Source organism: Hemiscyllium ocellatum, chromosome 9 (genome assembly GCF_020745735.1).
Source record: "Hemiscyllium ocellatum isolate sHemOce1 chromosome 9, sHemOce1.pat.X.cur, whole genome shotgun sequence".
Lineage (NCBI taxonomy): Eukaryota > Metazoa > Chordata > Chondrichthyes > Orectolobiformes > Hemiscylliidae > Hemiscyllium > Hemiscyllium ocellatum.
This window is the reverse complement of record NC_083409.1, coordinates 115527041-115552695: the sequence shown is the minus strand read 5'-3', so window position 1 is coordinate 115552695 and position 25655 is coordinate 115527041. Positions and strand designations below refer to the sequence as shown.

The 25655-nt window shown below is 49.1% G+C and overlaps 1 protein-coding gene across 2 annotated transcripts in view; it reads right to left on the bottom strand.

Moving 5' to 3' along the window:
• The window catches only part of LOC132819213 (collagen alpha-1(XI) chain-like), a 220848-nt gene that overhangs the window by 174242 nt on the left and 20951 nt on the right, over window positions 1-25655 (bottom strand). For both annotated transcript variants that reach the window (XM_060830676.1, XM_060830677.1), the window contains 6 exons: window positions 21382-21450; window positions 20867-20908; window positions 13130-13192; window positions 7506-7580; window positions 2929-3012; window positions 2500-2556 (listed from right to left, as the gene is read on the bottom strand). In XM_060830676.1, coding sequence (XP_060686659.1) covers window positions 2500-2556; window positions 2929-3012; window positions 7506-7580; window positions 13130-13192; window positions 20867-20908; window positions 21382-21450 — 390 coding nt within the window. The remainder of the gene's footprint in view (window positions 1-2499; window positions 2557-2928; window positions 3013-7505; window positions 7581-13129; window positions 13193-20866; window positions 20909-21381; window positions 21451-25655) is intronic.

The following is a 25655-nucleotide window of genomic DNA, read 5'->3' as shown; positions in this document are numbered from 1 at the left end:
TTCACAGGTCAACGCAACATCGAGGGCCGAAGGGCCTGTTCTGTGCTGTACTGTAACATGTTCTTCTGTTTCTGTTATTTTTCACTTTTCACCTTTGAACAGAGTCAAAGCAGGAACGAGTTTCTCAGGAGAAATTGAATGGAAATCTGGAGTTCTCTCTCCAACAGAAACATGAGACTCCCAGTAACGGAAACACTTCAGACTGAGATTGATGGTTCCATTGGGGAAGAGTATGGACAGCAATGAGACTCAGGGTCTAATCTGATTGAAATCTCAGCACAGACTCAATGGGCTGAGTGTCCAGTGTGCAGTGTCCCCTGGACTGTTCCTGAGGATCATCTTGTCCAGAAGAGGATTGGGTGATTTGATTCAGGCATGACCTGTGACATTTGTAAATTGGAAGCGCCTCACCTTGCTCTGTCCAAACACAAAAGGGCAATTTTGAAGTTTCGGAAAGATTTTGCGTGGAATTGGAAAGGATGGGTTTTGATTCTGCAGACACAGAGTGAGCAGGAAGTCAGCCCGGGTGCTGTCTGGCAGATTGATTTCATCCATGTGCTCCGATAATTTCCAACTATTTCCTGCTCCCTTACAGAATACTTTGCAGTCAGCGATGTCTCGATCATATACCGACCGCAAACTGCAATCAAACCCTCACAGGGACAGACACACAATCCACTCAGCTCCATTCTCCAGCATCGGCCAGGGAGAGGAATGAGACTAAATACCAGCAGCAGCAGCAGCAGCAGCAGGAAATGGGTTCTCCCACGTTACAGTGTCTCGTCTGGTTACCATAAACTTCCAGCCGATTGGAGGAGGGAAGCTACTGTTTCGTGAATAGAAAGAGGTTTGAAGTGGAGCACAGCTTCAAATAACCTTTGACCCAGTCCCCGGCTGCCTGGACTTGAATCGATAGTTACACCATCAAACAGAATGCCAACACAAGTAGCAACTTGCTCACAGCTTCACAGCAGCCAGACACAGGCTCAACTCATCAGGGAAATGACAGTGAATTCCTCTTCCTGCAGCGTTTACCCAACAAAACAAACTCAGTCAAAATCACTCATAAATCACAAGGACCATTCAATACATTTCTGCACATCTGAGAGAGTACCGCTTTGTCAGGGGGTCAGAGGGTCAGTGCTGAGGGAGTGCTGCACTGTCCGAGGGTCAGTACTGAGGGAGTGCCGCACTGTCAGAGGGTCATTACTGAGGGAGTGCCGCACTGTCAGAGGGTCAGTGCTGAGGGAGTGCTACCCTGTTGGAGATGTCAGGCCCGGGGTGAGCAGTTGAAACAAAACCTGCATTCCTCAGAGGTCAGGGGTAGAATTGTGAAGAGTTCTCTAGAGGCCTGTCCAGTGCTGGACTGTGATCGATTGGGTGATCTGGTTGTTATTATTTTGTTGTTTATTTGGGGTGTTGCATTTCACACATTCCTGGCCACTGTGCCCCATAAGACCCGCCCATGTGGAATTGTTTCATTCTTATCTCTCAGGATAAGCTGACTCCCATTATCCAACACCTCTCTCTATCCATCACCTCCCAGTGTCCACCGTCTCCCACTGTCCACCATGTCCCATTGTCCATTACCTCCCATGGTCCATCAGCTCCCACTGTCCATCAGCTCCCACTGACCACCATCTCTCATTGTCCATCACCTCCCATGGTGCACCACGTACCACTGTCCATCATCATCCACTGCCCATCACCTCCTCCCATCCATCACCTCCCCTTGTCCATCCCCTCCCACTGTCCACCTTCTCCCACTGTCCATCACCTCCCATTTGAAAATGTGTTGCTGGTTAAAGCACAGCAGGTCAGGCAGCATCCAAGGAACAGGAAATTCGACGTTTCGGGCATAAGCCCTTCATCAGACTTATGCCCGAAACATCGAATTTCCTGTTCCTTGGATGCTGCCTGACCTGCTGTGCTTTAACCAGCAACACATTTTCAACTGTGATCTCCAGCATCTGCAGACCTCATTTTTTACCCGAAGATCATCACCTCTCATTGTCAATCACCTCCCTCTGTCCACCACCTCCCACTGTCCACCACCTCCCACTGTCCATCACCTCCCACTCTCCATCACCTCCCATTGTTCATCACTTCCCACTGTCCATCGCTTCCCTCTGTCCATCACCTCCGCCTGTCCATCACCTCCGCCTGTCCATCACCTCCGCCTGTCCATCACCTCCCTCTGTCCATCACCTCCCACTGTCTATCACCTCCCTCTGTCCACCACCTCCCTCTGTCCATCAACTCCCACTGTCCATCACCTTCCATTGTCCACTACCCCCCTCTGTCCACACTCCCCCTCCACCCACATCTCCCCACATTCAATGAGCCATTCCTACAAATCCCTCAATAGTTCAGGTTTCCGACAGGGATCTGGTTGCAGTTCGTGCTCCTGTTCAGACTCTGTCCCGATGACACTGGGAACCAGAGACTGTTGAAACATATCATGTGACAGAGAGAAAATCCAATCAAATCACCACTTACCACAGGACCCGCTCTTCCTGTCAATCCCATTGGCCCAGTTGGACCTCGCATTGCAATCTGGAGAGAACACACAAACATGTTAACGATGAGGAGAGGCTGAGGGAGAGACCGGTTAAGAGGATCTGAGGGAAAGAGAGAGAGCTAGAGAGAGCTTGAGTGAGAGAGAGAGAGTTAGAGAGAGTCTGAGGGTGAGAGATAGAGAGAGTTAAATAGGGGCTGAGAGAGAGTTAGATAGGGGCTGAGGGAGAGACTGAGAGTTAGAGAAGGTCTGAGACAGAGCGCGAGAGTTAGACAGGGTCTGAGAGAGAGATGGAGAGATGGAGAGTGTTTTAGATAGAGTGAGAACATGAAAGAGAAAGGGGAGGAGAAAGGGGAGGAGAAAGGGGAGGAGAGAGAGAGTTAGTTTGCTGTGGTCTGGTGTTGACTTACCCTAGCCTGCTGTAGAATCGCCTGAGCCTGGGCTTCCTGAGCTGATATCACTGGCCCCTTTTCACCACTCGAACCATACCGGAACTACACACAACAGAGACACACAATCACCTCAAACTACACGCCATGGCACAAATTAATCACAAGTGCATGTGTAAATTGAGGATTTACTCTGGCCTGAGGTATTACCTTGGACAGTCACTCTGAGGATAGCACTCATTCTGCATTTCCTTAGCCACCATCCATTACCACTGCATATTCGTTCCCCATAAAACTAACAACCCAGGTGAGAGAAACCACAACAAAAACAATTCACACTCACACGATAGAGAGAGACCACTCCCAGTGATTGCACAGAATGGAGGAAAGAGGCAAACTCTGCAAATTAGGCTGAACTGAGGCAGCATTTCTTCATGAGCAGCAGCGACATGTGTCTGGGTCTGGGTCCTGAAAGCAGCTGCAGGACCAATGGGAGACTGAAGGTGGCACAATCAAGTCGAGTCAATGGGGTTTCTTGCTGCAGTTTGAAAAGGAGATGGAGCAAATTCGGGAAAATGGGAAGCGGGCTAGAATTGAGTCACCATCTGATTGATTGGGCTGAATGGTTTCTGTTTCTCTTACCCATTTCACCCTCACAGTGCCAGTCTCAAACCTGCCAGCCCAGTGGTGTCTATCCTGTCTGTGTTCATCTGGAGGGATTCCTGAAGTGAGGGGTTCCTGTCACTCATTGGGAAGGATCCCTATCCCAGGGCCTTAAACTCTAGATTCAAGTCCCACTCAGGCACCTGCCAGCTGGGGCTGAGGAAGGAGTGTTGGTAATACAGCCTTACAGGCCCAGTGACCATCTACAAACCCTTTCAATGACCCAGCAGCAAGCAGTAAGAGTGTTGGGGATTCCTGGTTAGCTAGGCCTGGCTGGCAGTTCCAGTCCTCAGGTCTAGGTGACAGGGAAGCAATCTCCTCAAGGGGCCAATCTGTGATGGGAAAGGACACAAACATGTGTTTTATCCGACCCTTCCCCACTCTGAGAGAGAGAAAGAGTTCTGCAGGTGTAATCTTCCATCGGTGAGAGTCTAACAACTGCATTGGATTATAACCAAGTCCCAATACGGCCTTTAATGATTTACTCCAATCATTGCTCAGTTTCTGTGTGAAATCTCAGTGCCATGAAGGTGATGGGGACTGAGGGGTTTCCAAAAAGTAACAACAGTGAATAAATATGCACAGGGGCGTGGGTCTGGATTGATGGACAGCATAGACTCAAAGGGTTGAATGGCCACTGTCAGTTCACAGACCTTCACAAGCTGTGGTTTCAATTTGAGGTTCAGGATATGGCAGTAATGTTTTTAATTGTTCATTCCATACAAACCATTCCTCTGACTGTGAGGCTTCCAAACAATTAGTAACATCACTGATACAAGACCAAAACAAAAGCCTGTTGTAGGAGGCCGTTCTGGACCCAGCTGGTACTTCACACAAAGCCATCCTAACCCTCCAGGAACTGACTGAGTCCACCTATCCTTCATCAGTCAGACCTTGACAGTGGCCTCAACAGAATCCGCAAATAATACAGGCCATTCAGGCAATTGTACCCATGCTAGCTCTTTGAAATAATTATTCCTGACTTCAGTGAAAAGCTTTCTCTTTTCCAGTGTTTCCCCGGTTTCTGTGTGAAAGTTCTGATTGAATCTGCTCCCACTGCCCTTTCAGGCAGCACCTTCCAGACCCCAACACCTCACTGTGTAAAACAATCCCCCTCCCCTCTCCCCTTCTCGGGCTTTTCCCTATCCCCTTCAGTCAGTGAGCCAGCTCCTGCCAGGATTTATTAAAACCTGGAGATCTGGGTGCAGTTTGTAAAGGATTAGTTTATAAACCATCAGCCTTACCTTCTCCACATCTGGAATCTAACAGCAGTAACACTGAGGCAGGTTTCAATACTCCTTGGACTGAGATAAAAATGAAACTATCTCTTCTTCATGAAATACTTTCCAAACTCTCTCGGTGCTGTCTGTGGATTGAGCCACCGTGTGTTCACTCCCCTCCTCCACATCATTGATGTAAGTTGTAAAAGGTTTAGGTCCCAGCACAGACCCCCAGGGGACTGCACTCACCACATCCTGACAAGCAACAAAGACCCATTTCTTCATAGTCTCTGTTTTCTGTCAGATGGCCAGTCTTCTATCCATGGTAATCTGTTACCCCCTACACCATGAGCTTTTATTTTCTGTCATACCCTTTGATGTAGCACCCCGAATTATCTCCTAGAAGAGGAGATGGTGGATTGTAATGTCACTGGATGAGCAACACAGAACCCTGGGATAACGTTCTGGGGATGTGGATGCAAATCCTACCATAGATGGTGACATGTGAATTCAGCAAAATATCTGAATAGAAAATTCTGGCCTTATGATGCCCATGAACCTACTGCTGCTTCCTGTAAAACCCCTCTGGCTCAGTAATGCCCATTAGGGGAGGAGAGTGCTGTTCTACCCTGGTCAGGCCTGTTTGTGACTCCAGACCAATTGGAATGGGTTTGACTCTTAATTGCCACCTGGGTAATTAGGGATGGGTAATAAATGCTGGATAATAAAACAGATGTTGAGTCAATGTGGAATTTCAAGACTGAGTTTGATTAATGTTTAGGGTAATAAGGATCACACAGAAACAAGGTGGGATCGTTTAGTGATGACCAAATGCAGCTGAATGGTTTCCCACTTTCTGAAGGGAATCTATAAATCTGTTGCTAAAAGCCCTGGATCTAGTCTGCTTCTTGTAACAGGTTTATCAGGTCTCCTTCCATTCACAAAGGCTCATGGGTTTGACCTGACGGGTGCTATAGTCTCTGAGAGAGAGGGTGAGGGTGGGGGGAACTGCAGGGAATCTCTGCAGGATGCTCAAACCTTCGGGCTGGCCTCAGCCCTGGCATCGTGGAGTTTGTGCTGTTTCCAATTTCATTAAAGGCCATTAGGAGAATCGACAAGCGACTGGATTGAGTTTTTCTAAACAATCATCTCTTTGCCACACTCCATTTACTGAGGCACAAAGATTGCACGCAAAACCAAAAATGCTGGAAAAACTCAGCAGTTCTGTCAGCATCAGCGGAGAGAAAACAGAGTTAATATTTCAGGTCCAGTGACCCTTCCTCATAACTGATAATACTTTGGAAAAGGTGGAATATATGCTGAAGGTGATATATATGTTAAAGGTGGTGTATATGCTGAAGATGGTATATATACTGAAGATGGTATATATCCTGAAGGTGATATATATGTTGAAGGTGGTGTATATGCTGAAGATGGCATATATGCATAAGGTGGTATATATGTAGAAGATCATATATATGCTGAAGGTGGTGTATATGTTGAAGGTGGTAAAAACAAGGACTGCAGAGCTCCATTCCTGATGAAGGGCTTTTGCCTGAAACATCGATCTTCCTGCTCCTCGGATGCTGCCTGACCTGCTGTGCTTTTCCAGCACCACTCTAATCTAGAGTCTATATGCTGAAGGTGATATATATGCTGAAAGTGGTATATATCCTGAAGGTGCTTTATATGTTGAAGGTGGTATATATATTGAAGGCGGTATATATGCTGAAGGTGGTATATACATTAAAGATGGTATATATGCTGTTCCCTGGCCACTATCTCTGTCTCAGTTGTGCTGCAGGGCTCCAGTGAAGCTCAGTGGAAGCTGGAAGAACAGCATCTCATTTTCCGCTTGGGAACTTTACAGCCTTCCGGACTCCATATCATTTTCAAACCTTTTAGGGCCTGAGCACCTTCTCCCATGTTCCTCCCCAAAACCCCACACCCCAGACCCTGTCATGATAAGGGCTGCTGTTAGCAGAGCCAACCCACTCCCACTCACTGATGCTCCCCGTTATCAGCTTCTCCTCTCTCTCGAGCTCACCATGACCAATCCCTTTGTCTGCCGACTCACTGTCCGCTCTCTCTGGGCTCCAAGTCAACCCAGTGTTTATTTCTGTCTGCCCCCTCCCCCGACACTCCCCAACTGCTCCCCCCCATCCCCTGTCTTCAGTATAAACACTGAAGTATACTTTTATAGATACATCAACTCTGCAGAAGAGACACTGAACAAAACATTAACTCTATTTCTCTCTCCACAGATGCTGAGTTTCTCCAGCAGATCTGACAGAGTGAGTTTGATGGAGCAAATCAGGAGAGAGTGTTCCCAGGGGCAGGAGGGTGAGGGAGCAGAGGGAGGGGGATGGAAGGGAATCGGGGAGAAGCCCCCGAGGGGGAGGGGAGGGGGATTGTTTTACACAGTGAGGTGTTGGGGTCTGGAAGGTGCTGCCTGAAAGGGCAGTGGGAGCAGATTCAATCAGAACTTTCACACAGGGAATCGGGGGGAGGGGGGGATGGAGGGAAGAGGGACCTACTTTGGACAGTTCAAAGATCCAGCGTGGATTTGATGAGCTAAAGTACCTTATTCTGTGCTGTTGGATTTCATGATTCCTCATTGAGTTTACAGTTCCACTGAAGCCTGAACAAAATTTAAAAGCCAATATGGCAGCCAGCCAGAGAGAGAGAGAGAGAGAGAGAGAGTATGGAACATACCGGTAACATGAGCATTGTGCCTGGAGGACCAGGCAATCCGTCTGCTCCTGGAAGACCAGCTCGACCAGGCGGACCCTGTGAGAGACAGAGAGACATTTAATCCATTTTTCAGGTGGGTTTAATGTAGCAAGTAACGTCAGGGGCTGAGAGTGGGGGAGGGAGAATAGCAGAGAATCTCAGCCCTCAGGGAAATGGCTACATAATTTCCAACATTCCTGCATTCCTGTTGAATATGAAAATTCACTTTTCTCTTGCCACGGGGGCTTCACTCTGCGCCTGGTGATCATTCAATCAAACACCGTCTTCAAACTGACAACTTCTCCCTCCCGAACAGTTCACACACTCCTAGCTGTTACTCGGGACAATTAATTCCAGCAGTCTCACGTTTAACATGCCTTCAACTTGATCAGATCACAGACTGAAAAATAAACCACTTACATTTACGCAGCACCCAAATCTACCTCAGGAGCGAACAATGTGTTTCACAGTAAAGTCAGTGACAAAGCTGCTGCCATTCACACAGTGAGAGAAGGTGATGGTGTCATGGATAATGTCACTGGACCAGTAATCCAGAGAACATGGAACTGATCTTGGGGGCTAGGTACAGTTCCCATCAAAGCAGAGAGTAGAATGTTAATACAATCAACACATGCATCTAAAACCCATCAGGTCACTAATGTCATTCAGGGAAGGAAACTGCCATCCTTACCTGGTCTGGCCTATATGTGACTCCAGACCCACAGCAATGTGGTTTGTTCTGAACTGGTCTCTGAAATGGCTCTAGGAAGGTACATCATTGTATGAAACAAATCATAATTTACTGAAAAGCATTGAATCTGGACGGATCACCTGGCATCGACCTAGGAACTGAAAAAGACAACGGCAGAAACAGCCCTGTTGCCCCTGCACAGTCCCCCTCCCTCACATCTGGGAGTTCGTGCCAACACTGAGAGAGCTGTCTCACAGACTGGTCAATTAACAGCCTGACGCAGTCACTCTCACAGAATCATACCTTACAGACAATGTCCCAGACCCCACCATCACCATCCCATTGACAGGACAGACCCAGCAGAGGGGGCAGCACAGTGGGATACAGTCAGGAGGGAGTTGCCCTGGGAGTCCTCACTCCAGACCCCAGGAATCCTCATGGCCCCATGTTAAACATGGGAATGGAAATCTCCTGCTGATTACTGCCTACCCTCCTCCCCTTGGCTGATGAATCAGTCCCCTTCCATGTTGAACATCACCTGGAGGAAGCACTGAGGGTGACAAGGACACAGAATATACTCTGGGGGGTGGGGGATTTCACTGTCCCATCACCAAGAGGGGCTCGGCAGCAGCATTCCTGATCGAGCTGGTGGGGTCCCAAAGGATATAACTGCTGCTGGACTGGGTCTGCGGCAGGTGGGGAAGGAACCAACAATATGGAAAAACATACTCAACCTCACCCTCACCAATCTGCCAGCTGCAGCTGCATCTGTCCATGACAATATCCTTCCTGTAACTAAACGCAACACTCTAAGTGCGGCCTAACCAAAGTCTCATAAAGCAGCAATGTGACACCCTGACTTCTGTACTCAGTTCCTTGACCAGTAAAGGGAAGTATGCCATATGCCTCCTCTTACCACCCTAACTACCAGCATGGCCAGTTTCAGGGAGCTATGGCTTTGAACCCCAAGATGCTTCTATACATCAATGCTGTTCGGAGTCCTGCCAGTAACTATATACTTTTCATTAACATTTGATCTTCCAAAGTGCAGCCCCTTGCACTTACCCAGATTAAACTCCATCTGCCATTTGTCCTCCCATATCTGCAACTGATCGATATCCTGCTGTATCCTTGGACAACCTTCTATACTATCCACAGCCCCACTGATCTTTGTATTGTCTGCAAACTTACTAACTGACCCACCTACCTTGTCATCTAAGTCATTTATATCCATCACAAACAGCAGAGGTCCCAGGAAGGATCCCTATAGAACACAATTAGTCCCGGACCTCCAGCCTGAAAAACACCCTTCCGCCATGACACTCTGTCTTCTATGTGCAAACCAATTCTGACTCCACGCGGCCCGGTTACCATGGATCCCATACACCTAAACCTTCTGGATGCACCAGCGTAAGGAACCTTGTTGAAAGCCTCACTAAAATCCACGTAAACAATCCACTGCTCTACCCTCATCGAGCACCTTTGTCACCTTCTCGAAAAATTAAATCAAATTAATAAGACATGACCTGTCCTGCACAAAGCCACGCTGACTCTCCCTAATTAGGCCATGCTTTTCCAAATGTGTGTAAATCCTATCCCGAAGAATCCTCTCCAATAGCTTCTGACTCCCAATGTGAGCCTCACCGGCCTATAGCTTCCTGGATTATCCCCATTTCCCTCATTAAACAAAGAAACAACACTAACTACCTGCCATTCCTCTGGGATCTCTCCAGGGACTGGGGAGGACACAAAGATCTTGGTCAAGGTCCCAGCAATCTCCTCTCTATTTGACAATGTGGAAACTTGCCCCAGAATGTCCAGTACATAAAGAACAGCACAAATCCCAGCGTCTCTCTGCTTTTAAATTGCGTGCCTGTACATCTCCTCCACTTCACCTGAAGGGGCAGCACTCTGAAGGCTTGTAATTTCAAATAAACCTGTTGGATTACAATCTGGGATCGTGTGACTTCTGACTTTGTCCACCCCGGTCCAACACCAGCACCTCCAGGACATCTCTGCAGGTGTTCCTCACGGGAATATCCGAGGCCCAACCATCTTCAGTAGATTCATCAATGAACTTCCCTCCTTCATAAGGTCAGAGCCAGGGATATTCGCCAGAACCAGGGATATTCGCCAGAGCCAGGGACATTCGCCAGAACCAGGGATATTCGCCAGAACCAGGGACATTCGCCAGAGCCAGGGATATTCGCCAGAGCCAGGGACATTCGCCAGAACCAGGGATATTCGCCAGAACCAGGGATATTCGCCAGAACCAGGGACATTCGCCAATGATGGCACAGTGTTCAACTCCATTGATAACTCCTCAGACACTGAAGTAGTCCATGTTCAAATGCAACAAGATCGGGACCATATCCAGGCTTGGGCGAATAAGTGACATGTAACACTGGCACCACACAAATGCCAGGCTACAACCATTTCCAATAAGTAACAATCTAATTACAGCCCCTTGACACTCAATTGAATTACCATCACTGAATCCACCGCTATCAACTAACCTCATCATTACCATGGATCAGAAATTCAACTGGACTCACCTCATAAACACAGTAACTGCAAAGAAAGTCAGTCAGTGCTGAGGGAGTGCCGCACTGTCAGAGGGTCAGTGCTGAGGGAGTGCCGCACTGACAGGGGGTCAGTACTGAGGGAGTGCAGCACTGTCAGAGGGTCAGTACTGAGGGAGTGCTGCACTGTCAGAGGGTCAGTGCTGAGAGAGTGCCGCACTGTCGGAGGGTCAGTACTGAGGGAGTGTCACACTGTCAGAGGGTCAGTACTGAGGGAGTGCCGCATTGACAGGGGGTCAGTGCTGAGGGAGTGCCGCACTGTCAGAGGGTCAGTACTGAGGGAGTGTCACACTGTCAGAGGGTCAGTAATGAGGGAGTGTCACACTGTCAGAGGATCAGTACTGAGGGAGTGCCGCACTGTCAGAGGGTCAGTACTGAGGGAGTGTCACACTGTCAGAGGGTCAGTAATGAGGGAGTGTCACACTGTCAGAGGGTCAGTACTGAGCGAGTACTGTACTGTCAGAGGGTCAGTGCTGAGGGAGCGTCACACTGACAGGGGGTCAGTGCTGAGGGAGTGCCGCACTGTCAGAGGGTCAGTACTGAGAGAGTGCCGCACTGTCAGAGGGTCAGTACTGAAGGAGTGCAGCACTGTCAGAGGGTCAGTGCTGAGGGAGTGCTGCATTGTCAGAGGGTCAGTACTGAGCGAGTACTGTACTGTCAGAGGGTCAGTACTGAGAGAGTGCCGCACTGTCAGAGGGTCAGTACTGAAGGAGTGCAGCACTGTCAGAGGGTCAGTGCTGAGGGAGTGCTGCATTGTCAGAGGGTCAGTACTGAGCGAGTACTGTACTGTCAGAGGGTCAGTGCTGAGGGAGTGCTGCATTGTCAGAGGGTCAGTACTGAGCGAGTACTGTACTGTCAGAGGGTCAGTACTGAGAGAGTGCCGCACTGTCAGAGGGTCAGTACTGAGGGAGTGCCGCACTGTCAGAGGGTCAGTGCTGAGGGAGTGTCGCACTGTCAGAGGGTCAGTACTGAGGGAGTACTGCACTGTCAGAGGGTCAGTGCTGAGGGAGTGCTGCACTGTCAGAGGGTCAGTACTGAGGGAGTGCTGCACTGTCAGAGGGTCAGTGCTGAGGGAGTGCTGCATTGTCAGAGGGTCAGTACTGAGGGAGTACTGCATTGTCAGAGGGTCAGTACTGAGGGAGTACTGCACTGTTTGATGTCCCATCATTCAATGTTTTAAATCAGTTATTCCGTTTGCGTTGTGGCATTGATTTCGATCTCTCCAGTTGCTCTATTCTGAATTGCTAACATTTTTCTGCTGTTTCCTCCCAAATACTTGCCCTTTGCTGTGTGACTATTCACTGCACGTATTTGCTCCCCTGCAGTAGTGGCCTCCGTTCCAACATATTTGACTGGGTGGAAGTTGCTCTTGAGCTACTGATCCAGTGAAATGGGCTTTGGAAATGTAAATTGCCACTTTTTAACTATTTGCAATTCACCAGCTGGGAATGTGCAGCCATTTTGTATCATGAACCAATATTTATTGACCATCAAATAAATGGTCAGATTAGTGTTTGAGGAGATTTATTTGGAGTGGATTGGACAGTAATTTTCTGTGATAGAGCTGGGTATAAAACTCGAGCTCACAGTGAGTTGTTGGAGTGAGAGCTCAGGCTGAGTGTTATACAGAAGGAATCTGTGATCTGTGAGTCATGTTGACTTACTGGGTTTAACGTGAAAGGAAAGCAAACAGTGTTTGACAAACGTTAAATTCTGGGCAATTCTGACAGACTGGAATGCCATCTGCCAAAGTGCAGCTTTCTGCCAGTGAGGAATGTTTCTGACTGTGCATTTTAATAACCTTCAAACATCTGGTTTGTGTGAACGTGGTATGGTAATGTAAGTCAAAGAATTCCTTCTTTTTCTCTCTGTCCCTCAATCAACAGTAAACGGATCCTCCAGGGAACCTTGAATAATTTTCTTTCATGTGCATCAACAGCGGTGAGTGTATGCAGAAGGGGCTGCCTTTCCACATGACCATCCTAAAGCTTCTCTCTGTCCCAGCTCCTCAGTCTCTACATGAAGGAGTCATTCCTCACAAATCCATCAATGCTGAGGGTTTGGATTATTCTTCAGCTGTGAGTTTTGAAGAGGTTTTGTTTTCACAAAGGGGTGTTTGCACATTCCACAGTTTCCCGATTTTAAATTCCAAATGCAAAATTATGTCAAACTTCAACCAGACCATTCAGAAAGAAATTCAGTTTTTATTGACATCAACTTTTTCAATCCCTTCAGAAATATTAAGTCTTCAAACTTAGAAAGATCAATTCTAGTCTAACGGTTTCAAGACAGCATTTTCACTTGTTGACGTTTATTTGTGAGTTGTGACTTACCCTCTGACCTGGATCGCCTGGGGGTCCTGGAGGGCCAGTCAAACCAGCAGAACCTGGGAGACCCTAAACCAAGGCAAGAAAATCTGATGTAATCCGTGCCTGTGAAACCTATTAGAGAACTGTGTCTAGTTCAGTCTGTACAGGCGTCAATGCTGCTGTAAGGGACAGGAGCAGGGGAAAATACAACAGCACACAGCCATGGCACTGGTCCCAGGCTATCCTTCCAAGTCCCACATTTCCCCATCACCCCCTAACTCCCTGTGGGAGTGAGTCCTGCATTCCCCCCTCTCCCCCTCTGGGAGTGAGTCCCACAGTGTCCCCCTCCCTGTGGGAGTGAGTCCCAGACTCTACCCCTCCCTGTGGGAGTGAGTCCCACACTCTCCCCCTCCCTGTGGGAGTGAGTCCCACAGTCTCCCCCTTCCTGAGGGAGTGAGTCCCACACTCTCCCCCTCCCTGTGGGAGTGAGTCCCACAGTCTCCCCCTTCCTGAGGGAGTGAGTCCCACACTCTCCCCCTCCCTGTGGGAGTGAGTCTCAGACTCCCCACCTCTCTGTGGGAGTGAGTCCCACAGTGTCCCCCTCCCTGTGGGAGTGAGTCCCACAATCTCCCCCTCTCTAGGAGTGTGTCCTAGACTCTCCCCACCCTGTGGGAGTGAGTCCCAGCCCCTGTCCCTGCTCCTGCCCCTCCCTCTCCCCCCCTCTCCCCCCCCTCCCTCTCCCCCTCCCCCTCCCTGTGGGAGTAGTCCCACACTCTCCCCCTCTCTATCACACCTGTCCACCAACATTCAGTCTCATTCCCCATCCCTTAATTGCCTGAGATCAAACCCCTCTTGATGCCAGCCTTAAATCAGGGTGCTGACTGATATCCACTGCCCTCTGGGGGAGAGAATGCTAAAGATTCACAACCTATCAGAGGGCAGGCTGGGACTGGTCATGTTCCACATGGATCAGTGATTGAATCCTGGCTGTTCCCAATCTGCCTTCATCACTTTGATGTGAATTTGTTGCAAACACAGATGAGGAGGCAGTGTGAGCTGTGAGGAGGATGTACAAAGACACACGAAGGGGATTTGGAGAAGCTCAGTGAGTGAGCGGACATTTGGCAGATGGAACACAATGTGGAGAAACGGGAGGTTTCCAGCCTGACAGGACAATCAGAAATACAGAGCTTTCCCTAAATAGGGAGAGGCTGGGAAGTGGGGAAGTTCCAAGGCACTCGGATGTCCTTGTTCAGGAATTATTGAAAGGTAGCGTGTAGGGACAGCAAGGAAGGAATGCAGCAAATGATGTGTTGGCCTTTATTCCCGGAGAGTTGGTGTATCACAGTAACACTGTCTCACTGTAATCAGTTCAAGGCTTGGTGGAAGTATATTTGGAGCATGGTGTGCAGAGCTGTGCTCCTCACAGTGCAACTGCTGATAGAGTGGGGACTGAGTGAACATACAGTCGGAGTAATTATAGAACAGGGAATAATTATACAGGGGGAATGATTAGGCAGTGTCCATAAAATAAACTGCAGGAGTGACACACCAGTGGGGATAGCTTCCATAGAATCGAATACTTCAAACATTAAGTCTGTGTTTCTCTCTCCACAGACACTACCAGCTCTACTGAGTTTTTCCAGCACTTTGTGTTTGTTTCAGATTTCCAACACCTTCAGTGTTTTGTTTCTGCAGGAGATAGTGTTTACAGTCAGGGACAGTGAAGCTGACAGGATGATTGTACTGAGGGGGGAGGTGTACAGGTGGGGGGATTCTCCGGCTGGTAGGAGCTCACAGCTAGATAGTCTAATTACTGAAATTAGGCATCTATGTAGCAAAGGTAAACTCGTATTAATAGAAGATTAGTATTAATTGATTAGTATTAATGGAAGATTTTCACCATATCACAGACTGGGAGAAATAGACAAGCACTTAACAGAAAAATTATGGATTTTTAAAGTATGTTCAGAACAATTTTCTTCAGCAACATGTAGATGTGACAAGTCATATTGGATCTAGTTATGATTTAATTTGATCTAGATGTTTGTGAGCATTTGTCAAATAGTGATCATAACATAATCGAGTTTCATTTTGAATTGAAATAAGACAGATGTTAAATGGGATGAGGCTGAGACTGTCCACAGGAAACTGGGAAGCTCTGCTGATTGGGAAAACAACCAGGGAACAGTGCAGGGTCTTCAAAGAAACATTGAATGTCATCCAGAAACAGTTTGTAACAATGACAAGGAAAAGATCTACCTCACAAAAAAAAACAGCCATAGACATCAGAGCAGATAAGGGACAGCATAAACATAAAAGGAAGTGTTTATAAAAACACAACTAACAGTACAGATCCCAAAGAATGTGACAAAGACCAACAAAGGGTGACAAAGCTGCTTATAACAGTGGCTAAAAATTATCATTGAGGGAAACTTGCAATTGACATAAAAGAGAATAAGAAGAGATTTGATAACGATTTGAAAGGAAAGCAGCTGGTTCAGAGTAAAACTGGCCCATTGAAGGCTGAGAGTGGGGATACCGTCAGTGACTACAGGAAAATGGCAGACATGCTGAAGAATTATTTTGCATCAGTATTTACAGCAGGAGATGGAGGAGAGCTTGCTGGAAGTTCCAAAGGAATTACCAGAGGATCAGGGACAGCGTCCAAATAAAACTAGCTGAAGCTTTATCAGGGAAAGAGAAACTATTTCCAATGGGTGAGGTTTTTCAAAGCAGGGATTTAGTGTGGGCCAGAGGATCGGGAGAGATGTTAAGAAGCAGTTGCACCCACAAAGAGAGGGAAAGGTTTGGAACGCTCTTCCACAACTAACAGTCGATGCTAATTCAGTTGTTAAACTTAAATCTGAAATAGACAAGTTTTTATGAAGCAAAGGTATTAAGGGATATAGGCCCAAGGCAGGTATGTGGAGTTCAGCCATAGGAAAGATATGCTTTTATCGAATGGTGTAGCAGGTTTGAGGGGCTGAATGGCCTACTCCTATTCCATGCTGTACATCTCTATGACTCTATGAGTGACTGAGTACACTGTGATTACACTCATTGGAATTTAGAGAATGAGGGGGGATCTTATAGAAACATTATGAAGGGACTAGATAAGATAGAAGCAGGGAGGTTATGTTCACTGGTGGGTGAAATTAGGACTGGGGGCATAATCTCAAAACAAGGGGGATCAGATTTAGGGCTAAGTTGAGGAGGGTTGTGAATCTGTGGAATTCCCTGCTTAGTGAAGCAGATGAGGTTATTCCATTGAATGTTTTTAGCAAAGATAGATTTTAGAACAATGAAGTAATTAATATTGTGTCCAGTTGTGGTTGCCCTACTATCGGAAAGATACAGAGGCTGTGGAGAGGGTGTAACGAAGGTTTACCAGGATGCTGCCTGGACTGGAGGGCTTGTCTTATGAAGAAAGGTTGAATAAGCTCAGACTTTTCTCTCTGGAGAGATGGAGGAAGAGAGGAGACCTGGTCGAGGTGTACAAGGTAATGAGAGGCATAGATAGAGTCAATAGCCAGAGACGTTTCCCCAGGGCAGGATTGACTGGTATGAGGGGTCATCGTATTAAGATATTAGGGGAAAGGGATAGAGGAGCCATCAGAGGTAGGTTCTTTATGCAGAGAGTTGTGAATGCATGGAATGTGTTGCCAGCGGTGGTGGTGGAAGCAGAGTCATTGGGGACATTTTAGCGACTATTGGACATGCACATGGATAGCAGTGAGTTGAGGGGTGCGTAGGTGAAGTTATTATATTTTACATTAGGATTAATCTTCGGTACAACATCGTGGGCCAAAGGGCCTGTTCTGTGCTGTACTTTTCTATGTTCTAAACAATCAAAGAGTGTGATGCTGGAAAAGCGCAGCAGGTCAGGCAGCATCCAAGGAGCAGGAGAATCGACATTCTGGGCATAAGCCCTTCATCAGGAATGAGGCTTGTGGGCCAGGGGCTGAGAGATAACTGGGAGGGGGCCTGGTGCTGGGGGAAGGCAGCTGGGAATGTGATAGGCAGATGAAGGTCAGGGAAAAGGTCGGAGAGGAGGGTGGAGTGGGTGGGTGGGAAAGGTGATGGGCAGATCAAGAGGGCAGTGCAGAGTTGGTGGTTAAGTTGGGGGTGGGGAGATGAGGACACTGGTAAAATTGACATTGATCCCGTGTGGACGTGCCTTCCATCCCCATCACTCAACAGACGTCAGCCACTGCCGACAATACCGCTTCCATGATCACCAAGAACCCACCGCCACGAAAACCAACGTGAAGTCCACCTGTCATGTCACTTCCACCTGCCGCCTCAACCACTTCCTCCCCCACCAACATCACTCACCGGAACACCACCAAAAGCATCATAAACATCACACCTTACATCACTTCCACCTCCGTGGATGCCACCAAAGGCACCACTTCCGCCCACCCCCCTGACCCACAGGGTGAGCGATACTTCCTTTGGTGATGTCACCCATGATCCCATAGCCATATCCCTCCAGAGACAGTCTGCACCCCCACTCCCAGCTCCAGCCCTACCTCGGGTCCCAGCTCCAGCCCTACCCCCACTCCCAGATCCAGCCCTACCCCGGATCCCAGCTCCCAGGCCTGTTGAGTTTTCACCATCCCCCCAGACCTCCCCCTCATTGAGGATGAACAATCAGTCCTCAGCAAAGGCCTCACCTTCATCCCCCTCTGCTCCCGGATAAATTAACTCGACACATGTTTCAGCATCAAACACTTCCTCCACCACCTCTATTTCCACCTCTGGACCTACATTTCCTGTCTGGACCCCTGCACATCCACTGAGGACCCCTTCTCCCGCCCTAACACACCCCGCTCTGGTCTGTTACCCACTCTTAATCTCTACATTTCTAACTGTCACCGTGATATTGATCACCTCACCTGTCAGTGGAGGAGAGGGTGGTGGTGATGGTGTGGCGTACTGACCTCTACACTGCTGTAGCCAGATGCCAACTCACAGACACCATCTCCTACCACCTCCTCAACCATTACCTCACCCTTCATCACCAAACCATCATCTCCCAGACCATCCACAACCTCATCATCTCTGGGGATTGCCCACCCACAGCCTCCAACCTCATTGTCCATGAACCCCGCACCGCCCGATTTTCCCTCCTTCCTAAAGTTCACAAACCTGACCGGCCCATTGTCAGCCTGCCCCTGTCCCACCGAACTTATCTCTGTTAACCTTGACACCGTCCTGTCCCCCCTTGGTCCAGGAACACCCAACTACGTTCGGGACAGCACCTATGCCCTAACCTCCTCTAGGATTTTCGTATCCCCAGCCTCCAACATCTCATCTTCCCCATGGACATCCAGTCCCTGTACACATCCATTCACCACAATGAAGGTCTCCACACCCTCCGTTTCTTTCTCTCACGCTGTTCCACCAACACCCTCATCCATCTGGCTGAACTGGTCCTCACCCTCAACAACTTCCTCTTCCAATCCTCCCACTTCCTCCAAACCAAAGGGGTAGCCATGGGCACCCATATGGGCCCCGCTATGCCTGTCTCTTCGTCGGGTACTTGGAACAGTCCATCTTCCTCAGCTACACCAGCACCATTCCTCACCTGTTCCTCCGTTATATTGATGACTATATTGGCGCTACCTTGGGTTCCCGCGAGGATGTTGAGCAGTTCATTAACTTCACCAACACCTTCCTCCCTGACCTTAAATTCACCTCAGCTACCTCAGACACCTCCCTCCCCTTTCTCGACCTCTCCATCTCCATCTCCGATGACTGACTCAACACAGACATCCAGTACGAACCCATGGACTCCCACAACTACTGAACTACACCTCCTCCCACCCTGCCTCCTGTAAAAATGCCATCCCGTATTCCCAATTCCTCCGCCTCCACCGTATTTGCTCCCAGGAGGACCAGTTCCACCACAGAACACACCTGATGGCCTCCTTCTTCAAAGAACGCAACTTCCCTTCCCACGTGGTCAATGATGCCCTCGAGTACATCTCATCCACTTCCCGCACCTCCCAACAGTGGGGGGAGGGGGGGGTTAAAACAGAGGGGGTGGGGTGGGGTTACACAATGGGGGATGGGGTTACACTGTGGCTGGGCGGGGTTACACTGTGGTTGAGGGGTTACGCTGTGTGGGGAGGGGTGACAGAGTTGAATGGGTTTACACAAAGGGGTGTTGGACTAGCCGGTGTGGGGTGGAGTTATACTGTGTGGGCAGGGTTACACTCTGGGGGGTGGGGATATACCATGGGGGTGGGATTATATAGAAGGGGCGTGGTTATACCATGGGGACGTGGTTTACCATGGGAGCAGGGTTATACTATGGGGGTGGGGTTATACCATAGGGGTGGGGTTATACCATGGGGGTGGGGTTATACCATGGGGACAGGGTTATACCATGGGGGCAGGGTTATACCATAGGGGAAGGGTTATACCATGGGGGTGGGGTTATACCATGGGGACAGGGTTATACCATGGGGGTGGGGTTATACCATGGGGGCAGGGTTATACCATGGGGGTGGGGTTATACCATGGGGGTGGGGTTATACCATGAGGGTGGGGTTATACCATGGGGGTGTGGTTATACCATGGGGGCAGGGTTATACCATGAGGGTGGGGTTATACCATGGGGGTGGGGTTATACCATGGGGGTGGAGTTATACCATAGGGGTGGGGTTATACCATGGGGGCGGGGTTATACCATGAGGGTGGGGTTATACTATGGGGGTGTGGTTATACCATGGGGGCGGGGTTATACCATGGGGGCAGGGTTATACCATGAGGGTGGGGTTATACCATGGGGGTGTGGTTATACCATGGGGGCGGGGTTTTACCATGGGGGCGGGGTTATTGGAGATGATTGCAGAGCTGAAGTGAATCACAGAATTACTGGAAAAGCCCTTTGGCCCATTGAATGTGCATTAATTAAACTGTTCTAAATCTGTCCCATTTTCCAGTACTTGGCCCGTAGCCTTGAACTTTATGATATTTGAAATGCTCATCCAAGTATTTGTTAAAGTTTGTGAGGATTCCTGCCTCAATCCCACCCCCACTCCCCAGGCAGCGCATTCCAGGCCCCCACCAGCTTTTCCATTAATCATCTCTACACTTCCTGCTGTTACCTCAGAATGATGCTCCCTTGTTATTGACCTTAGACTGAGGGGAACAGCTGCTTTCTATCCACCCTGTCCATGTCCCTCATAACCTTACGCATCTCTATCAGGTTCCCCCTTTACCCTCCTGCGTTCCAACAAAAACACCCCAAGCTTATCGGGCATGATGGGCTTCACCTTCCCCGTCCTTTCAGACTGTCAGTTTCAGATGCCCACAACCTTCCAGTCCCCTCTAACCCTCTCGCTCATTACCTTAAAACTGTGCCCCCGGTTACTGACCTCTCGATGAAGGGAGAGGGGTGCAATTTAAAAATAAGGGGGATGCCACTGAGGACCAAGATGAGGAGAAAGTATTTTACTCAGAGAGTTGTGAATCGTTGGAATTGTCCACCACAGAGAGCTGTTTCTGGAAACAGTTGTTCAGTTTCTGATTCCCGGTGGGGGACAGGGAGATGGGGATGGGAAGGGGAAAAGGCATTGAAGTGTTCAATCAAGTGTTCCATGTGTTGAATGGAAGGACAGGCTTGATGGGCTGAGCAGACTACTCCTGCTTCCATTTTACAGTGGGGAGTGAATACACAGCGAAGAATGATTGTACACTGGAAGGGATTCTATAATGGGATTTGTTTGCGAGTTGATAAAATCTTACCGGTGCTCCTGCCAGCCCAGGGGGTCCTTCTATCAGCATTCCCTGAAACAGATCAAAGACCAGCGTTAGTTTTAACTTCTCTCGTCATTGTTTTGAAGAGCTGCTGTTATCAAACCTCTCTTTCACCCTCTTTTTGTGTCTCCTCTTCAGTGTTCCTCTCTCTCTGCTTCCCAGTCTCCCTCTCTCCTCTTGCCTCCCACCCCCCCCGGTTCCTCCCTCTCTTGCTCCAGGTCCCCTCTCTCCTCTCTATCACTCTCTCTCTGACATCCTTGCATTCCCATTGCTCTAAGATCATGGAGTTGTTCTGTTTGGACGATCTGTCCAGCCTGAGGGCTTGTTTTCTTGGGCTTTGTTAAGACTCCGTTTGCTCCAGTTTCCTGTGCGACTATTTGGCCAGGAGAGGCAGCACACATGCCTGCAGGAAAGCCTGTGGTTCAGTCTGACAGAGGGACCTGGTGTCCCAGCCTCTGATCATGAGCGACAGCAGTGGGACAGTGGGTGGGGTTTATACTCACAGGTTCCACCACAGCAGGCTCTCCTTTCTGCCCCTTCTCTCCCAGCAGTCCGAGAGAATTTGTGTTCACCTGCAATGAAAGGAACCACCCTTTAGAGATGTGCTTTAGAAATTCTGACATCAATAACCCTGCCTCAGTGTTAAACACTCACTGCCTCGCTCACTCATTCACACAGAGGGAGACACAGACCACAGACAGTGAGGCACTGACACACACACACAGACACAGACACACACACACACACACAGACAGACACAGACACAGACAGACACAGACACACACACACACACACACACACACACACGCTGAAATGCGCACAGACACACACACAAAGTGAGACATACATAGGCACACATACACAGAGAGAGGAAGACAGACAGATACACAGACACACATATACACACAGACAGAGCGAGTCAGATACAGTCATACACTGACACACACTCTCCCCCTCACATAGAGACACACACAGCCTTCCACTGTTTGGGTAAACAACAGAACAAACTCCAGTATCAATGGCACGTTCTCATTGCATAGACACCAGTGAAATAGCTCTGATCGGGGCATTTAATTGGAACTCAAAATACTTTCTCAGAAGAGTTTTGAATCTGATACATGAAGAAAATTATGGAAAAAGATTGGAAAATAAGGGGCCACTCAGCCCAGAGTGCCTGTTGGCTCAATGAAAACTCGATGCAATTAATCTCACTTGTGTGCTCACTCCCCAGGCCTGAAATTATTTCCTTTTCAAATCATTCTCCAAAGCCTCTTCGCTATCCTCCACCTGGACTCACCTTCCCTCACCCATTCTCATCTTCTTGAAGATAGCTGGAGAATGACTCACAGCCACTCTTCCTCCCACGCTGTGACTCTGGTGTCCCTCAGGGATAGTCCTTCAGCCTCCAGTATCCCTCACCAACACATCACCCCTCAGCAACATCATCTGAAAACACGGTGGTAGATTTTTTTTTACTCATTCATGTGTTGAGAAAGTGGGGGTGAGCTTCCTTCTTGAGCAATGCAGTCCAGGAGCTGTGGGTAACACCATAATGCCCTTACGGAGGGCATTCCAGGATTCTGACCCAGTGACACTCCCCTGCTCACACTCACCTACTCACACTCCCCTGCTCACACTCACCTACTCACACTCACCTACTCACACTCCCCTGCTCACTCCAGGAATAGAGGTTTTGAACTGGGGAAGGCGATGTGGGATAAGGCAGGAGCCGACTAAAGTGAACTGGCAGCGGCTACTTGCAGGAAAATCCACATCAAAGCAGTGGGATGCATTCAATAAGAACATCAGAGCGAGGAGCAGGAGTCGGCCGCCTGGCCCTTCGAGGCTGCCCCACCACTCAATAAGACCATGACTGATCTTTTTGTGGTCTCAGCTCCACTTACCCACCCTCTCACCGTATCCCTTAATTACTTCATTGTTCTAAAATCTATCTTTGCTAAAAACATTTAATGGAATAACCTCATCTGCTTCACTAAGCAGGGAATTCCACATATTCACAACCCTCCTCAGCTTAGCCCTAAATCTGATCCCCCTTGTTTTGAGATTATGCCCCCAGTCCTAATTTCACCCACCAGTGAACATAACCCCCCTGCTTCTATCTTATCTAGTCCCTTCATAATGTTTCTATAAGATTCCCCCCTCATTCTCTAAATTCCAATGAGTGTAATCACAGTGTACTCAGTCACTCATAGAGTCACAGAGATGTACAGCATGGAAACAGACCCTTCGGTCCAACCCGTCCATGTTGACCAGATATCCCAACCCAATCTAGTCCCACCTGCTAGCACCCGGCCCATATCCCTCCAAACCCTTCCTATTCATACACCCATCCAAATGCCTCTTAAACGTTGCAATTGTACCAGCCTCCACCACTTCCTCTGGCAGCTCATTCCATACACGTACCACCCTCTGTGTGAGGGGATGTTGGGGGGAGGGTGTTGGGGAGGGAGTATTGGGGGAGGGGGTGTTGAGAGAAGGGATGTTGGGTAGGGTGTGTTGGAGGAGGGAGTGTTGGGGGGAGGGTGTGTTGGGGGGAGGGTGTGTTGGGGAAGGGGTTGTTGGGGAGGGGGTTTTGGGGGAGGGGGTTTGGGGGGAGGGTGTGTTGGGGGACAGTGTGTTGGAGGAGGGAGTGTTGGGGGGAGGGTGTGTTGGGGGAAGGGGTGTTGGGGGAGGGTGTGTTGGAGGAGGGAGTGTTGGGGGAGGGGTTGTTGGGGAGGGGTTTTTGGGGGAGGGAGTGTTGGGAGAGGGAGTGTTGGGGGAGGAGGTGTTGGGGAGGGTGTGTTGGGGAGGGGGTGTTGGGGAGGGGGTGTTGGGGGGAGGGTGTTGGGGGGAGGGTGTGTAGTGGGGAGGGTGTGTTGAGGGGAGGGAGTGTTGGGGGAGGGAGTGTTGGGGGAGGGGGTGTTGGGGGAAGGGGTGTTGGGGATGGGGTGTTGGGGAGAGGGTGTTGGGGGAAGGGGTGTTGGGGGAGAGTGTGTTGGAGGAGGGAGTGTTGGGGGAGGGTATGTTGGGGGGAGGGTGTGTTGGGGGAGGGTGTGTTAGGGGAGGGGTTGTTGGGGAGGGGTTTTTGGGGGAGGGAGTGTTGGGGAGGGAGTGTTGGGGGAGGGAGTGTTGGGGGAGGGAGTGTTGGGGGAGGGGGTGTTGGGAGAAGGGTGTGTTGGGGGAGGGTGTGTTGGGGGGAGGGTGTGTTGGGGGGAGGGTGTTTTGGGGGGAGGGTGTGTTGGGGGGAGGGTGTGTTGGGGGAGGGGTTGTTGGGGGAGGGTGTGTTGGGGGAGGGTGTGTTGGGGGGAGGGTGTGTTGGGGGAGGGGTTGTTGGGGGAGGGTGTGTTGGGGGAAGGGGTGTTGGGGGAGGGTGTGTTGGGGGAAGGGGTGTTGGGGAGGGTGTGTTGGGGAAAGGGGTGTTGGGGGAGGGTGTGTTGGGGAGGGTGTGTTGGGGGAGGATGTGTTGGGGAGGGTGAGGGGGTGTTAGGGAAGGGTATGTTGTGGGGAGGGGGTGGGGTAACCTCACACCAAGTTGACGGAAAATTTGGAAACATGATTTCTCAATCAGAGCTGTGTTTTTGGAACATAGAACATTCCAGCGCAGTACAGGCCCTTCGGCCCTCGATGTTGCGCCAAGCTGTCATACCAATCTGAAGCCCATCTAACCTACACTATTCCATGTACATCCATATGTTTGTCCAATGACGACTTAAATGTACTTAAAGTTGGCGAATCTACTCCCGTTGCAGGCAAAGCATTCCATACCCTTACTACTCTCTGAGTAAAGAAACTACTTCTGACATCTGTCTTATACCTATCTCCCCTCACTTTAAAGTTGTGTCCCCTTGTGTTTGCTGTCCCCATACTTGTCCGCATTAAACTTCATTTGCCACCTCTCAGCCCAGCTTTGCAGCTTATCTATGTCTCTCTGTAACCTATAACATCCTTCGTCACTACCCACCGACCTTAGTGTCGTCTGCAAATTTACTAACCCACCCTTCTATGCCTTCATCCAGGTCATTTATAAAAATGATGAACAGCAGTGGACCCAACACCGACCTTTGTGGTACACTACCGGTAACTGGACTCCAGGATGAACATCTCCCATCAACCACCACCCTCTGTCTTCTTTCAGCAAGCTAATTACTGATCCAAACTGCTATATCTCCCACAATCCCATTCCTCCGCATTTTGTACAATAGCCTACCGTGGGGAACCTTATCAAACGCCTTGCTGAAATCCATATACACCACATCAACCCGTTTACTCTCATCTACCTGTTTGGTCACCTTCTCAAAGAACTCAATAAGGTTTGTTAGGCACGACCTACCTTTCACAAAACCGTGCTGACTATCCCTCATCGAATTATTCTTTTCTAGATGATTATAAATCTTATCTCTTATAACCTTTTCCAACACTTTACCAACAACTGAAGTAAGGCTCACTAGTCTATAATTACCAGGATTGTCTCTACTCCCCTTCTTGAACAGGGAAATCACATTTGCTATCCTCCAGTCTTCTGGCACTATTCCTGTAGACAATGACGATTTAAAGATCAATGCCAAAGGCTCAGCAATCTCCTCCCTGGCTTCCCAGAGGATCCTAGGATAAATCCCATCCGGCCCAGGGGACTTATCTATTTTCACACTCTGCAGGATTTCTAATACCTCTTCCTTGTGAACCTCAATCCCACCTTCCCTAGTAGCCTGTATCTCAGTATTCTCCTCGACAACATTGTTGTTTTCTAGAGTGAATACTGTTGAAAAATATTCATTTA